At 47.4% G+C, this 17,512-nt stretch overlaps 1 protein-coding gene across 6 annotated transcripts in view; it reads right to left on the bottom strand.

Annotated features, from left to right (window-relative positions):
- TACC2 (transforming acidic coiled-coil containing protein 2) overlaps window positions 1-17,512 on the bottom strand; it is a 150,102-nt gene that overhangs the window by 76,154 nt on the left and 56,436 nt on the right. For all 6 annotated transcript variants that reach the window (XM_065672408.1, XM_065672411.1, XM_065672412.1 and 3 more), the window contains 2 exons: window positions 7,282-7,407; window positions 396-527 (listed from right to left, as the gene is read on the bottom strand). In XM_065672408.1, the coding sequence (XP_065528480.1) occupies window positions 396-527; window positions 7,282-7,407 (258 nt within the window). The remainder of the gene's footprint in view (window positions 1-395; window positions 528-7,281; window positions 7,408-17,512) is intronic.

The following is a 17,512-nucleotide window of genomic DNA, read 5'->3' as shown; positions in this document are numbered from 1 at the left end:
AAATTCCAGCAGAAGAACAACAAAACCCACGACACACACACAAAACAAGGCCAAACCAAACCAAGCAACAAAAAAACTCCAAAAACTTGAACTTTAAGAAAGGAAAATGTTTGGAAAAACACCTAAAGAAATATTAATTTAAATATAGGAAAGATTAGCATAGTCATAACCAGCGTAGTCCAAGCTCCCTCTTCTGGCCTTTTGCAGTAAATATACTGGAACAGGCAGGTATTGACGGTCTACCATTTGGTTTCAAAACGTAGCATCAAAGTGTTCATATAACATAGACAAAACAACTGTTATTCAGCCTCTTCCACACTGGTTATGTTTTCTCTAGCCAAGGATACACAGCCATGGAAGTGGATTGTAACGTATGAAATAACACTGCACAATACCTCTTTTTTTCCCTCGTGAAACCTTCGGTTTCTTCAGCGGGCAGCTCTACACCATCACCAGGGCCTGCAGGCAAAGGTACATCCCCAGACACAAGGTTATCAGCTTCTCTGCAGTTATCAGGCTTGGAAGCGCTGCAAAACAGTTATTAAAAATAAGCGGATGAGTATCAGAAGTGCCCAGGAAGCTTTAATGGTGTCTCTTTAAAAGATGAACTTTGGCTGGATCTAAACTGAGCTCTAAGGAGTGCATCATTGCAGCTTGCCCAGAGAAGCTGTGGCTGCCCCATCCCTGGCAGTGCTCAAGGCCAGGTTGGACACAGGGGCTTGGAGCAAGCTGCTCCAGTGGAAGGTGTCCCTGCCCATGGCAGGGGGTTGGAACTGGGTGACCTTTAAGCTCCCTTCCAACACAAACCAGTCTGAGATTCTATGTTTCATCCTCTCCAAATTCCACCTTCCCCCCCCCCCCCCCCCAGATTACTTCTTCCTACAGACCCAATTTCACTTTGTGGCTCAGATGACCACATAGCCAGTAATACTGCGAAGTTCTGATAGCTCTTATAGGGCACAACATTAACTGCCAGAGGAATTGAACTGCAGATGAAATTAGTAAAATAAATAAATCACTAATAACTGCTTTGCAGTTCATAGAATCATACAATGGTTTGGCTTTAAAAGGACCTTAAGATCATCTAGTTCCAGCCCCCCTGCCATTCTCCCTTGCTGTACAACACAAACATTCGATTAAGGGACTTGTCTTTTAGGAAGAAAAACCCTCCAAAATCTAGGACTAAAAAATTCTCTTACTTTAAAAGCTCTCCCGGTGCTAAAAGCACAATAACCCCTGAACTCATGACATGAATGTTAACATTACAACGCTGTGCTATCACTGCGTTTGTTAATTCCTACAAGTCCTTCTGCTCAGCACAGCCCCACAGGCCCCAACCTCAGAAGCAGGACAGTCCTGTCATGATTTCCAGAGCATGCAAATACAGACTGGAAAGACCAAGTTTCTTCACAGGCCCTGTGGGGCACTATGAGCGCTGTTCCTGCTCTTGTTCTCTGCAGAAGGGTTCTGGCACACAGACACCAGCCAGTATACAGGAGGAAACAGGCACCAGCCCAAATCCAGGGCACGTAGGGGAGCGTTGTCTTGCCATTCCCTTTCCTCAAGGCAGACCAGAACATAACACACCCTTAGAGTTCCATTAACTTGGTTTCCTTAAGCAAAACCCAAGGTAGGAAAAAAGCAGCACAAAGAAAATACTTCTGAGTCTACTCATGCTCTTTAAGAGCAGGCTTAAAGAGCCTACTCTTCACTCAGGTACCATTCCTGGGTACATCACCCACGTATCCAAAACATCACCCAGTGAGAAACTCACTTGCATCCTCCATCCTTTGACCACACTGGTGACCACACTGCTCCCCCTGCTCTTGGCCACACTCATTAAGCTAATGACAGAAAAGGAGCTAAATCACCCGTGACTTCATGTCTCAAACGCAGGAGCAGTGTAGGGTCTTGTCACACCACATTGTCCTTTCCTGAGCACCTCTGACACACCAGTGTGACGCTGCTGTTGTAATAGCACCCACAACAACCTCTCCCTGCGCCAGCTCCAGCTTCCAGAGATCCAGACACAAAGGTTTAAGGAAGCATTCATGGAATCAGGCCTTGGCTGAGAAGTTTCTTTTACGTTTCCTGAACTAAATATAAGCAGTTATCTTTGCCGTTCCTGTCAAAACTTCCTCTCCCCTTCCCCAGTAATTACACTGTAATTGCAGAAGGTAGATTAAATTGTGGGACGAAGAGTTAGGGACAGCTTGTGCCTTTCTTTAGAAACATGTATACAAACAGAGGGCAAACATAAATCACACCCCTGACTTCAGGTACAATACATAGCAGCACAAGGACAGTTATTCTCCAACGAGCGGCTCCATTAACTTAATATGATCACGAAAGCTCATTCTGAGAGTGGTTTACCTTGATTAGCTCATATCCATGAAGTTGCTTTGTGCCATATGGGATAACCACTCATTCCTTGTAAGAAATTCTCTCATTTTATGCATCCCTTCCTTATTGCTTTCCTTGCTTCTTTCCTTCCCAGTTTGTCCAAACTGGTTTGACAGTGACATAAACTTCCTACATTTTTAGTCACATGGAGTTAAACAAATAAATACATGAATAAATGACAAGCTGTTTCTGTTTTCACGCAGAGGATTTTGCCCTTTGCTACAAATGTCTTTATCCTAACGCAGTAATGGCATCAAACACATACAAAGGCCATGTGCCTCTATAGGGGCACAGGGAGGCTGGAAAAAGATTTTAAAGCAAAAAGTAAACTGCTAACAATAAGCAAATGCTGAACATCAGGTTGGAGAGTATAGAGAGAATTGCAAAACCCAAAGAACTCACAAGAGGGCCCAGCCAAGCAAGGATACCAAAGGCACATAGGATGATGGACCTTATATTATACATACATAAACCCTTCCCTGTTAACTGCTTTCAGTAGCACCTGCTTCCCTCTCACCCACAGGCCCCACTGCCCATCTACAGCCCTTCAGCATCCCCCTTTAATTCCTTCCACTTACAATGGGACAATTTTGAGGGATATGCTTTCATTAATGTCATTCCTAACATTCTGCGGAGCAAAACTAGCTATCAAAATACAGGCATTTTTGGAAGAGCTCTGCTCCTTGGCCTGCACAAAGCATAGGGCTTATTTTTATGAGGTATGTGTTAGAATCCACAAATTATTTCCCTTCATCTTTCCAAGCTTCATCAAACCAGTCAAATACTTGATTCCCATACAAACAGCTCCTGCCAAGTGTTGGCTGCCTTCCTTGCGCAAGTAGACTTTGTTAAAGGTTGGATGGGGCTTGGAGCAACCTGCTCTACTGGAAGGTGTCCCTGCCCGTGGAAGGGGTTGGAACTGGATGAGCTTTATTCTTCAAGCTTCACCTCTTGCTGACCATCTTGTGTATGGATAACCTGGGTATTCCTGCCTGCTTGTGCTGCTGACACCAAGGGGCACACTGACAGCATCACAGCGCCCAGGCTGTCAACTGCAGGACTGGGAAAGGTCCATTTGCAGAGAAAACAACACAGGTGATGTCAGATGCACTAAAAGCTATCACAAATTCCCTTAGGACAGCTTAATGTCCCCTCTGCAAAACAGGAGCTGGGAGAGAGGCCGGTGCCAGCTGAGGTCTAGAACACGCTTTCATCCCCCTTTTCATTCACAACAGAGCTGCGACAGCTCTGCCTCGCCTGGAGTAAACACGGTGCTGCAGCAGCTCCACAACCTCAGATGGAGATTAAATACAAGAGGAGAAGCTTTCCTTAGCTGGGGAAAGGATCAGATTGGGTTTCTCTGCCTGCTACCTCAAAAGAGCTCATGCAGCAAGTGCTTTCTAAGCTGCCACCTTTTCCTGGGCATTTGGAGGGCTTTTCTGCCCACAAGACAGGCTGCAAGCTGCAGGGAACGGATAGACACTGCTCAGAAATGTTTAGCACCTCTATCCTAGAGCCCAGCTAAGCTGTGGTCTCATACAGCCACTTCTCTGCCTGCTCTGCCTTTCCAATCCAAACATTTCTCCTACAGAAGTCCTATTGCAGGGCTCTGCACCTGCAGCATGGAAAGAAAGATGTGTCTAGCCAAAATCTGCTGGCGCAACACGTACAGGCAAATCGGAGTGAACGTGGCCTTTCAGTTTCATTGCTAAACAAAAACGCTTGGCAGAGCAGCCAGTGAACTTCTTACCTCATCCTTTTCAGGGCACTCCCCTATAGATACACTAAGTAAAATCTCCTTACGGAGCAGATGATACCGTGTTGTCACTGATCAATCTGTTAGCAGCAGGGGAAGAGAAAGGCAGACAGTCATCCTCAAGGAGCAAAACAAAGATACAGTTTCTTGACTGGACAGATGGAGGGACAACCTGATATCTTATTATGCACTGCCATCTGGAAGACATTTAGCACAAGCTGACCCCTACCTTATATGCACCATTATTTTTCCCTGTCAAAGCACACACCATCTGCACTATGTGACACTCCTGTTAGGGAAATACATGGAAACAAAAGGAACTTATTTGTAAATAACTAAATATATTAGGAGGAACACAATCATTGGAGTTTACTGCAGACAGACTGCATCGTGCCACTGAGTAGCCCTAGTAAACGACTAGTGCAGAGGTACAATCAGTAAGCATTGACACAGAGACATCCCATGAGATGTTTTTCTGGGGTCATATTGAAAAGTTGTGGTGCAGCATTTCTACATAAAATGCCAAAAAAAGCAGAAGCTCTACCCCACCTGCTCTGGGGCAGCAGCACAAGAGGGACGTGGAGCTGTTGGAGTGAGTCCAGAGGAGGCCATGGAGATGCTGCGAGGGCTGGAGCAGCTCTGCTCTGGAGCCAGGCTGAGAGAGCTGGGCTGGGGCAGCCTGGAGAAGAGAAGGCTCCTGAAGGGGAGACCTGAGAGCAGCTCCAGTGCCTGAAGGGGCTGCAGGAAACCTGGAGAGGGGCTTGGGACAAGGGCCTGTAGGGACAGGCCAAGGGGATTGGCTTTAACCTGCCCGAGGGGAGACTGAGCTGAGCTCTTAGGCAGAAGCTCTTCCCTGTGAGGGTGCTGAGGCGCTGGCACAGGGTGCCCAGAGAAGCTGTGGCTGCCCCATCCCTGGCAGTGCTCAAGGCCAGGTTGGACACCGGGGCTTGGAGCAAGCTGCTCCAGTGGAAGGGGTCCCTGCCCGTGGCAGGGGTTGGAGCTGGATGAGCCTTAGGGTCCCTTCCAACCCATTCCATGATTCTCTGATAAAAACCACAGGGCAGTCAGCAGTGTTTGTTACTACCGGAGGAGAGTTGCACCACGCCTGTTTCAAACAGGAGCTAAATCAGGGTCCAGCTGCATTGATGTTAATCCCTTTTCTGCCAACCAATTGCACCTGCAGGTGGGCATAAATTGGAACCACCACATTGCTGCTGCTGGGACACCAGGGAACACCTCTAGAGAGAAAAGCAGCTGGCAAGCAACACCAGCCTGGACAGGAAAGACAAGTGCATGGAGAACAGCCTGGCTCCTATGTCTAAAGCTGAGCAAGGATGCAAAACAAAGGGGGAAGAAAAACAAACAATCCTGACCAGGGTTAACTTGTGCAGCTTTGTATAATAAACACAAAAACTAAACCCAACAAACACAGAACTGCTTCCAGCCAGATTCACTCCAATGTATTTCTCTTGCTCAGGAGCTGAAAAGCTACCTGCTTCCATGCCGAGTATCCCGAGTTTGCAACTTCTTAGCACTGAACCCTTGGGAAAACCCCTGCACCTTCCTTAAGGTCAGGATACTGAAACAAGAGCCAGATCCCGTGGTTGCAGCACAGTCCATGTGCCCTCATCCCTACTGGGCTCAGCCATCCCATGTGGGTAACTGCAGCTTAGCACCAGCATTCCCAGCCTATGCAACCGGGATGGAGCAAGGAACGCCCAGATGAACTTCTGGACACTAAAAAAGCATTTTAAAAGACAAAAGTTATGTAGTTCAAAAGAAAAGATAAATTATAATTAACCTGAAATTCCAGCTCCAGAATGCGAACAGTGTGAATTCATGAGTTTTACAAGAAGCAGTAAATTAGAACACTCTAAGACTGCTCTTCCTAAGTGTTTCCTAAGGTGGCATTTAATCCTAGACAGCTTGAGTGCCTTTTTCCCTGCAAACAGCAAACTCTCACCCCAAGGGCAACCGGATCTTCTACTTCAGCCTGTAGTCCGGAGACCATATATAAAACTCCATGGCACTTCTGGTGTTGGTCTCTTTTCATTCCCCTGCATCCATAAAGCAGCTCAGAGCTCCACCTCAATTCCTGCTCACTCCTTTCTAACAGCCTCGCTATTATGGGCAACAACCCATTAGCAAGAAAACACAGAAGCCACAAACCCCCATCATAACCCAGTTACGTTTGGTAAAACCACTGAAACACAACTCCGAGCAAGAACTTACAAGAACTGGAAGAAATCCACGTTGTTGGCTTCCCACTGGAAGCGTCTCTAGATCATCTTACCCTGACTGCAGGAAAAAGTGTGTTTCTCACACAGTCACTCCACCAGCATTAGGGAATAACCAGCTTGGGGACTGGTGGAAGAGCAGTACTGGCCAACCAGCAAAGTCACCCAGGTTTTAAGGTGGATTGAGCAAACCACACCAACTCCTTTTGATAGCCTACTACTGCTAGTTCAGCTAACAGATTTAATGCTAGCTTAAATATATTGTGTCTGTTTACACTCCACTGAATTCACAGCGATTGAAAGCCAAACACACCCTACAAGGCCTCCTCTGCTGTTGGCAGTTAAGACAAACCCATGTGTTCAAAGAACCTGATGACCCAACTGCCACCAGCACAAGTAAAGCGACAGTGTCCCTTCCCAGCACCAGTAAAAGCAGGCAATAAACTCAATGTCCAACAGTGAGACACCTGAAAGCTTTATAACCAGGAGAACTTGTCAAACTTAAAGAAAACGCTCAAAGGATCAATTACCTTGAAATAATAACTAAAAAACCAAAGTATAAGCACCTAAAAAATACAAGGTCTGTATTGCACCTTCAAATGGCATGACTACATAGCAGTGATTCAATCTCAGCCGGAGGCAAATAGCATTTTCCTTTGAAGGGTCTAGTAGAGGGAGATTTAAATGATAGTCAAGATTTCCGCTGACAGATGCTCCACTGCCTACAGACAGACTGGGCCAGCCCATCAGCAACTGGCCATACCAGACATACATCCAGCCAAGAAGAGGGATAGCGATGTTCTGCTCATGCTGACCTCCGTGGTCCTCAACCCACCCACACCAGGGAGCGGTGTGCAGCTGCTCCCCATGGCTCTATAACCGTACCTTGCTGCAGTCAGCTCAGCAGCATCCAGGGGCTCAACATTTCCAAACGCTGTAGTAACAGGTAAGGGTTGCTCAGAAGGATCAAGGGGAGAGGCCAACTGTATAGCATCACCTGGCCCAGGAGGGCTGTGGAGAGAAAAGACATGGAAAAACAGCCTTAGAGCTCAGTTATTGCAGAACTACTGGCACTTGCATGTCTGAAGGCCTTTAGCACAAATATGATTAATTTTGTGTTAGGAAATGCAGAGAAAGGTGGGGTTCTTTATGTAAGCTGCTTTTGTGAACAGCTCTACTCTTCCCACTGGACCAGAGTCAGCGTGTTACAGCTGCAGCAGTGACAAGACAGCACAACCCAAGAGCAAATTAACCCCATTTTGATTCCGATTTTAAAAAGCAAATGAGCAAACAAGCTACTGCTTGAACAAGAGAAATTGCAAGACTTGTTGCTCAGACGCACATAACACATAGGGAGCAGAATCAGGCTTTCCGCTACCATGGAGCTGTGTGGGACTCCTCAGTGGGAGCACAAAGGTGTCATGGGTGACCCAGGCGGATACCCAGGCTTGTCCCATCCCTGGGGAAAGCAGGATGCAGTCAGTGCAAGCACTATATGGCTAAAGGAAGACAACTTGGAAACACACCCTTGAATCAATTGGTAAAGGAGCCTGGCTGAAGAAGCGGGTTTTGTTTGTTTTTAAGACACCAAACCATGGGAACCCCCTGAAAACAACATTTGTGTTGCCTCCTTCAAACTGACTCATAGAATCCCAGACTGGTTTGTCTTGGCAGGGACCTTAAAGCTCATCCTGCTCCAACCCCTGCCTCGGGCAAGGACCCCTTCCACTGGAGCAGCTTGCTCCAAGCCCCTGTGTCCAACCTGGCCTTGAGCACTGCCAGGGATGGGGCAGCCACAGCTTCTCTGGGCACCCTGTGCCAGCGCCTCAGCACCCTCACAGGGAAGAGCTTCTGCCTAAGAGCTCATCTCAGTCTCCCCTCGGGCAGGTTCAAGCCATTCCCCTTGGCCTGTCCCTACAGGCCCTTGTCCCAAGCCCCTCTCCAGGTCTCCTGCAGCCCCTTTAGGCACTGGAGCTGCTCTAAGGTCTCCTCAACTGATGTTATTCTGGTAACAACTGCAGGCCACCATCTGAATATACTCACACATCACACATTTATCTAAAGCATTCTGTTCATATGTTCATCTGGGGAAACGATGTGGCAAGCTTGTTTTCTCATTTTTTAATTTCACTTTTAATTAATTACACATTGTGATCCTCTGCAAGCCAGGGTTTCTGCTCTTCCTTTCCAGAGCTCCCACAGCATCACTGCACTCGGGGCAGTCAGTTTGTCTGCAGTGTCCCTAACAGGCCAAGAGCCATTCTCCCCAACACTACAGAGAGCAGGGCTAAGCCGTTGCACCAAGTGAGGTTCTCAGATGACAGCCTAGAATAGTCAACTACTTTTTAAACTTGTAATATTTTACCTAATTACAATACTACACAATTAACCATCCACTGGTTTAACCACACCTGAGGGCTCAGCTTGTTGGGGGAAGCTTTGAGCTAAGATGTTTACAAGTTCTGAAGTCCTCTAACCTAGTAGCATGAAAGGACTCATCACTAAGAGTTGCATACACTTACAGCACAAACTGGGCTACCCCCTCTACTCCGCCTTAAAATGAGTGTTTTGAAAGTAGATCTTGACAACAGGACTTTGAAGCTTCTTTCTTATATACATAAGGAGGATGTATGATCTTAAGGTCCTTTCCAACCTTAACTATTCTATGATTCCATATGGGCTGGTCTCATCCTGGGTACCGACGGAGCACGAAGGCTCCTTCCTATGAACATACAGAAAGTACAGCACAAGCCAAACCTGCAACTGAAGCTGTTGCACTTGGTGAGGAGGGATGTGTTCGCCCACCACCACTCAATGTCTGTTGCATTATGAACTCCCAGACACCTATTTTCATACAGTCTATAGACAAGGTAACTTGAACCACGGGCCTGGGGAGGTGATGGAAGCTGCTCATTGCCAAGCCACCCTGTTCTGTGCAGCACAAACAATGAAGCCCTCCAAAAGCTGCTCAAACGAGTTCCACAAGTGACATTCCTGGGCATCACAACTGCCTTTGCCTCCCAGGCATCAGCCACCAGGTCCTTGTCGTAAGTCATCTGCAGCAACCGGGCCTTTTAAGCCAATTTGCTTCAAGAATCAAGTTCTGTAAGGAGGCCGTGAGGTTTTTCCATTCCATTGCCGGGGTCAAGTGTGGAGGTGGATCTACTTAAAATCACTTCCAAATTCTGCTTATGGCAGGCATGACTGAAATTCCTCTCAAAGGAAAATACCTCACAGTTTAACACGCAGTTGCTTACTAACAGCTGCAGTGAGCAGTGCTAAATCCAGCCCAAAGACCAAGGGCTTCAGTCTGTTATTAGCGTGTCGCAAGTGAAAGAGGGTGCCCATCAAGTGTCCTTAGGCTCCTGAGTGCCGTAATTTCACTTTCGAGGCCTCTACTTATCTTGAAAAGAGAGTTTCCAAGTCACTGTTAGACAGGTACACAAACAGCAAGTTCCAGACAAAGCTTGACCCACAGTAGTCATTAAATACCAATGAATGAATGAGAAATAACTGCATAAACCCACATAATTCCTTCTGTTTCAAGAGAAAACCTATGCAGGAAGCTTTCAAACCAAGTCAGGAGACCTTGTTGTGGCCTTTCAGTAGTTAAAAAGGTCCTGTAAGAAAGATGGGGAGAGACTTTTTAGCCCAGCCTGTTGTGATAGGATGAGGGGTGATGGTTTTAAACTGAAAGAGGGGAGATTCAGGCTGCATGTGAGGAAGAAATTCGTTACAATGAAGGTGGTGAGGCACTGGCACAGGTTGCCCGGAAAGGTGGTGGACACCCCATCCCTGGAGACATTCAAGGCCAGGCTGGATGTGGTTCTGGGCAACCTGATCTAGTTGGAGATATCCCTGCTCATTGCAGGGGGGTTGGACTGGATGAGCTTTGCAGGTCCCTTCCAACCCAGGCCATTCTATGACTCTATGTGTAAAGTATGCTTAAAAGCACAGTTTACACATGTGGACACAGCACTAAGTAGAGTCCCGCTGCTCAGTGCCAATCCCATGAGGGCTATGTGCTCTGCTGGGTGAATCTGCTGTTCTCCATTACATAGAAACATAGAATAGTTAGGGTTGGAAAAGACCTCAAGATCATCCAGTTCCAACCCCCCTGCCATGGGCAGGCTTTATCGAACCTGGCCTTGAACACCGCCAGGGATGGAGCATTCACAACCTCCCTGGGCAACCCATCCCAGTGCCTCACCACCCTAACAGGAAAGAATTTCCTCCTTATATCCAATCTAAACTTCCCCTGTTTAAGTTTTAACCTGTTACCCCTTGTCCTGTCACTACAGTCCCTGACGAAGAGTCCATCCCCAGCATCCCTATAGGCCCCCTTCAGGTACTGGGAGGCTGCTCTGAGGTCCCCACGCAGCCTTCTCTTCTCCAGGCTGAACAGCCCCAACTTCCTCAGCCTGTCTTCATACGGGAGGTGCTCCAGTCCCCTGAGCATCCTCATGGCCTCGTCTGGACTTGTTCCAACAGTTCCATGTCCTTTTTACACCAGTGAGAGGCAAACCTTAAACCCCTAATTTCTTACTGAAGCTTTGTTACACTTTGACACTGGTGCTAGAGACAGAAGGCAGCTATGGGATTGGCATTTTCTCCCTCTCATGTTTTTCCAATCAGGAGAGCTGGATGTGGCTCCCTTTGAACAGTCAACAACAGCTCCAAGTTTACTCCAGTAAGCATTTCAAGCCCTGCTATCTCCTAGTCCCAAACATGTGGTTGCTTATAATGAGATAACAGGAAGATTTATAGATGCTGCTCTTACTCCAGAAATCTCTGGCACCAACAACATCAAGTGAAGACTGAGAACTCTCAGAACTGTCATCACCTGACATTGTGTCTTCGAGAAACAAGATGTTGCTCACTGGGTACAGCAAGACCAGGTTGGATGGGGCTTGAAGCAACCTGCTCTAGTGGAAGGTGTCCATGCCCATGGCAGGGAGATGGAACGGGATAAGCTTTAAGGTCCCTTCCAACCCAAACCAGCCTGTGACTCTATGAAAACAAGAAACCCTCTAGATTTCATCATGGCTTTCTAATAACTTGGACCAAAGAGTACATTTTCAGAGCCTCAGTTTACACATGTGTAAGAAAAAACAGTGCAAGGATTTGCTACTTCTGGTATGCTCTTACACTGCAATTCTTTGTAAGGGTAAGAGATCAAGCAGCATCTACACCAGTTCAAATTCATTCATTCAAACACATTGTACCTCACAAAGTTTCATCCACTCTATGAAGTAATTCCTTCAGAATATTCTTATTTACATTCTCATCCTTTACTTTGCAGCTTATCTCACATATTCATTGAAATAAACTTCATGTGTCGAATATCCAGCAATAACCTGCTGTGGTAACTCTTCCCAACTTTGATATTCATTAGGGACTGTAGTGATAGGACAAGGGGTAACAAGTTAAAAAACAGGGGAAGTTTAGATTGGATATAAGGAGGAAATTCTTTGCTGTTAGGGTGGTGAGGCACTGGAATGGGTTGCCCAGGGAGGTTGTGAGTGCTCCATCCCTGGCGGTGTTCAAGGCCAGGTTGGATGAAGCCTTGGGTGGGGTGGTTTAGTGTGAGGTGTCCCTGCCCATGGCAGGGGGATTGGAACTGGATGATCTTGAGGTCCTTTCCAACCCGAACTACTCTATGATTCTATGATTTTCATGATTATTTGGGCTCCTCTCAATAGGATTTAGCAGGAGTATGGGGTAAGCAACTGCGATTCAGATTAGACATCGACATTGCCAGTAAACTAAAACTATCTTGCTCAGGAAACAACTCAGAAGTGCTGCATAAGGTACCAGCAGAGGATTAAAAACAGACAAAACCCTCCCTCCTCCCCACCACATGCTACTTCTTGTGAGGAGATTTAAAATCCATTTAAATTATGTTAGAATTTTAGGGAAAATATGAGATTGAAATGGGAAGTCTGGCTTTATTTGCCAGTGAACTAAAGGAACCCATACAAACAAATGATGTCCCCACCAGGCAAATCCATACACCAGCAAGAGATTTACAAGCTCAGACACAGGGATGACTGAGGATCTCTGGTTACTTTTGCTGGTCACTGTGCACAGATATAACCAAAGCTTTACTTTTCCAAGCTAAAGATACACACACACTCAAAAGCTTTGAGTTTGGCCTTTTGTAAACCCAACAAAGCCTTCCTTATGCATTTAAACAGGTGATCTGGGAAAAATCTTCCAAATTCCTTCTGGACTCTAAAGGAGTAACTATGCCTTAAGTGCCTCACATCAGCACTTTGTATTTACAAGGAGGGAGCTGGGTGCTGCGCAAACACAGTAATGAAGGTATCCAAGAGATGAACTGGCATGTGTTAATCAAACAAATAAAGCCACCCTTGCACAGGCAACACGAGTTAGATGTACAGCACTGCACATGGCAGCATTGCTACACTCAGGCAGAAAAGACAGAGAATCAATAGAATCCCAGACTGGTTTGTGTTGGAAGGGACCTTAAAGCTCATCCAGTTCCAACCCCTGCCACGGGCAGGGACACCTTCAATAAGAGCAGGTTGCTCCAAGCCCCTGTGTCCAACCTGGACTTGAACACTCATTGCCACCAAGTACCAGAACTGGCTCTTGGGAGATGTATTCCACTGCCTGGGGTTTACTTGCTCTTCCTCTGAGCGATGAGCAGAACAGGTCCGGACGCTGGGTGATGGTGCTCAGAGCACCCAGGGAGAGCCAGCCCAGCCCATAGTGGCTCAGGCAGCCCCTGAGTCACACCTATGTATCCCAAGGGAGGGAATGCCACCACCCTGGCTGAGCAACAGGAACCGGACACAAGGCTGTGCTTCCAGCAGCAAGGGAGTCCCTTCTGACTGCAAACTTCCATAGTGATAAAACAAAGAGAGAAAACAAACGAAGTGCATTCAGGAGAAATTAAAGCACCTTTAAAAGACTTCCTGAAGGCAGCACCCCACCTGGGAAGAGCATCCCAGCTGCATGGAGCAAGCAATCCCTACAGGTAACCCCAAACTACCTGGCCAAACCAGGATGAGAGCACGGATGCTGTCAGGCAATCCATGCACGTGATGGCAGTGAGGAATTCTCAGAAGCAATAGTTTTCTGGCAGTGCTTGTGGAAACCCTGACAAGATAAAGCAGTTATCTTGGCAGGGGATGGGGTTTAGTCACTCATTACCTGAGGGCCTGCACTTCCTCTCTCACCCAACCCTTCTTGCTTAGAAATCCCTTAATTCTCAGAGCACGTGTATTCAGATTGATGAGTGATGGGATCAGTCATAGCCATAAAACAGAACAAAAACTAGATTCTTTTTCTGAGTACCCCACGTCACTGTGGTCACATTAAAACCTAAACCTATGGTGAGTTATTACATGAAACAAATACAATTATTACAGATTAAAAAGACTTCAGGGGACTGAAACACGCGTTCCGGCGTTACTTCCTTCGCAAACTGAAAGAAGAACAACAGAAAGCCACATGAAAGTGTGAGGAGTATAAATCACGCCTGCACGGGATGAATAAGCATATTTGCTGTAATAACTGTCAACCATTATAAAAAGCCCATCCCGTCCCCACTTTTAGAGCCTCTGAAGGGCTCTCAGTCACGTCCTGATGTCATTGCTGCCGCATTTAAAGTTTCCAAATCCCTGCTTAGGAAACCTGAACCAGAAGTTTCTCAGAGCTATCAAAGCCCCCCCCCCCCCAAAAAAAAAACCGTCTCCTCACCCTCGGACGCTCTGGCAGAGCACAAACCCAACCGCAAGCCATGACAGGAGCCACAAACCCATCACCCGAGCAATCTGGGGGAGGTCAGGAGGGTTAATCCCCTCGCAGAGAGATTTGCGAGCGTTTTGTGTTAGTTTTCCAAAGTTGCCCCAAGGGGAAAATAAAGGAGGAAGGGGGAAGAAGCGCAATAAAGTTTTGAGAGGGAGAAAAGCGGTGCTAAACAAGAGCTAGCTTTTCATTTGCGATAGAGGCTTTAACAGCACGTTGCTTTTGTTATTTCCTTGCCTAACTTTATCCCCCCCCCGCTCCTTCCCTAAGTGTCTTACTTACCAAAGCCAGGAAACAACCACCACCTTCCCTCTTCTCAGTCATCCTCGATTCCAACACAACAACCCGCAACAGGCTTTGAATGCAACACCCATTCCCTCCGCTTCCACCATCCCTGGGGGTGTGCGCGCGTGTGTAAAGAGGGGTAAGGAAGCGCCGATCCCGGCTGCTTTAGGACGACGAAGTGGAGCTTACAGAAAGGCCGAGGAGTGAAAAGAACTGGAGCTGCTGAGAGGAGGCTCCTCCCCATGAGGCTCCCCGAGGAAAGGCCGTAGCCACCACCGAGCTCAGCCGCGCCCCGATGCTTCCCCACGACGGGGTCGGATGCCTCCGGGGCGGCGAGCCGCCCCGGAGGCATCCGACCCCGTCGTGGGGAAGCATCGGGGCGCCTCCGAAGCTTGGGCATAGAGCGAAAGACTGAAAGGAAACACAACCCCCATCCCCAAGGAGCTGAATCTGAGGCTCCCACGTGGGTTTTGTCCTGGTTTTTTTTTATCCCTGTTGGTTTTATTTTTCCCTACTGGAATTCCTGGCCGGAGTTTTTCAATCACTGCAGCGCTCTCATCTGCTGCGGGTGGTGCGGGAGAGGGGATGCGGCCGGATTGAGTAGTAAATGCTTGAGGGTGTACGCAGATAGCTCCTCAGGTTTTACACATCACAGTTTAATTCGGGGTGTTTGGCTGCTTTGTGAAGTTTCAGGAAGGTGTTTGGCCCAAGTTTAATGATAACCTTTTAAAAGGAAACTTTTAAAACTCCTTAACAACTTCCAGTGAAACTTTACTTCTTTACAGCTATAAATCTACCCCAAACCTTTTCCTTCCTAATCTAATTTCTAATGGCTTGGAGCAACCTGCTCTACTGGAAGATATCCCTGCCCATGGCAGCGGGCTAGAACTGGATGAGCTTTAGAGTCCCTTCCAACACACACCATTCTAATTCTTCAGTTAAATCCCAGCTCCTAAAGTCACACAGGTTTTCCTTACCTGTAAGAAAATGGAGGGGTTCTAATTAGCTGCCTGCCCTTATTAATCTCTTTGGTTTCCTATGGGTTTATCACAACACAAAAGGGTGGCTTCACAGGTAATTAAGTCTTTGCATTGAGATATACACCCAATTGCATGTACAAGCTGCCAGCGCCCAAGGAATTAATTGAGTCTCTACACAGGGAGATCACTATCATGTTTATAACATGTTATACACTAACTGGCTATGCTATCTATCCCACAGCAAGACACTCGGTAGATCCATTGCTACCAAACACCCAAATGAGATACTTCAGATAAAATGCAGGGGCTACAGGGACTGAATTTAGCCAAGTTGGTGAGACACTGGAATGGGTTGCCCAGGGAGGTTGTGAGTGCTCCATCCCTGGCAGTGTTCAAGGCCAGATTGGATGAAGCCTTGTGTGGGATGGTTTAGTGTGAGGGGTCCCTGCCCATGGCAGGGGGGTTGGAACTGGATGATCTTGAGGTCCTTTCCAGCCCTAACTATTCTATGATTCTAAGTTAGTCTCCCAGCTGACCCCATGTACACACTGCCCAAGCTCTGGACACTCGACTGTGGTGGCAGCTACCCCTGCCTGGGTGATAGAACTAAAAGAAGGGAGATTCAGGTTGAATATAAGGAAGAAGCTCTCCCCTGTGAGGGTGCTGAGACACTGGCACAGGGTGCCCAGAGAAGCTGTGGCTGCCCCATCTCTGGCAGTGCTCAAGGCCAGGTTGGATGGGGTTTGGAACAACCTGGTGTGAAAGCTGAGGGCAGGGATTTCCCCTAGATGCTCATTGCTGCTTTTAACAATTCAGATACCTGTGCAGGCAATAGAAGGATATACCAAATGGCCCTTGGAGACCAAATCACACGTTGTAATGGGTGAAAATGCTGAAAACCACATAGAGTACCCGCATTACCTGGGCTGTGGCGTACAGCCTACAGAGGGGCACACTGTGCATGGTACAGGGAGACTTCATCTTATCACATCACCAGGAACCAGTACTGACATCCATCCATCCACACTGACAGCAAGAATTAAGATCAAGCTGAGTTAAAGTTTCTGGGGAGAGCAGCCCCTTCATATCCTGCCTCCCAAGCAGCAGGAAACCAGGCATGGAAAAAGTGACTGTGATTTCTGATACAGGTACAAGCATTCAGCCACCCTCTCATTGTGGGGGGGAAATCAAAACACTTTTGTCATCTGGAAACCATTTCACAAATCGCTTCTGCAGGTACAGCAGCCCTGGGAGGGGAGGCAGACCCACGGAGAGTAATGTTCATTAAAATACATGTTGACTTGCTTTGCAGGCAGCACTTGAGTCTGGCACAAGGCTGTGGACATAAGACGAGCTACGATCCTGCTGACAACAGCAAATAGAGCAGTTTTGGTATAAAATGGTCATTTTGCTCCAATAATACGCTTCTCCCTGTTTATCCATTCACCTCTTGCTGTTCCAAACCCCTTTCACCTACTGCTAAACAATCTCAACCCACCTTTGCCACAAAAAACATTCTCACTTCCCTCCCAATGTCCTCTGCTATTTAAACACAGGGAAAGTGATAGGCAGCAGCTCCAGAGCACGGTGCTGAGGTGTGCTTGATCTACATTAGGAGAAGACTTGGGGGTGGCAAGGGAAAACAAGCTGAAAAGCAACAGGAAAAGCAGAGATAAGCAGCCTCCCAGCAAGGCTGGGGAGACAATTACAGGGCAGGGGCTGACGCCGAGGCTGCAGCCTGCAGTGCCAGGTCTGGGAGCCCCAGATCAAAGAGCTCCAAAGGAAAGCATTGCAAAAGAGCTCTCCAGAGCTGGATCCGAGCAGTGAGAATGATGATGAGGACTCGGAGGCAGGAGACATCCTGGATGATGGCTCTGCTGGAGTACAACCCTTCCCTAGCTCCCAGGGAACAGTTAGCCTCAAGGAAAGGCCAGAAGGCAGCAGGATGGCTTATACTAGGGGGGACTGTTGGGTTATTTCAATGGGGATCCCAAATGTTTGTCAAGAACACCTGGATTTTGCATCTGAGTGAAGGATTTTCTCTTTGCTAGATCCCTACTTTTTCCTTTTCTCCA

This window comes from Lathamus discolor, chromosome 3 (assembly GCF_037157495.1).
Source record: "Lathamus discolor isolate bLatDis1 chromosome 3, bLatDis1.hap1, whole genome shotgun sequence".
NCBI classification, from domain to species: Eukaryota; Metazoa; Chordata; class Aves; order Psittaciformes; family Psittacidae; genus Lathamus; species Lathamus discolor.
The sequence above is the reverse complement of the archived record's forward strand: the minus strand, read 5'-3'. Positions and strand labels throughout refer to the sequence as shown.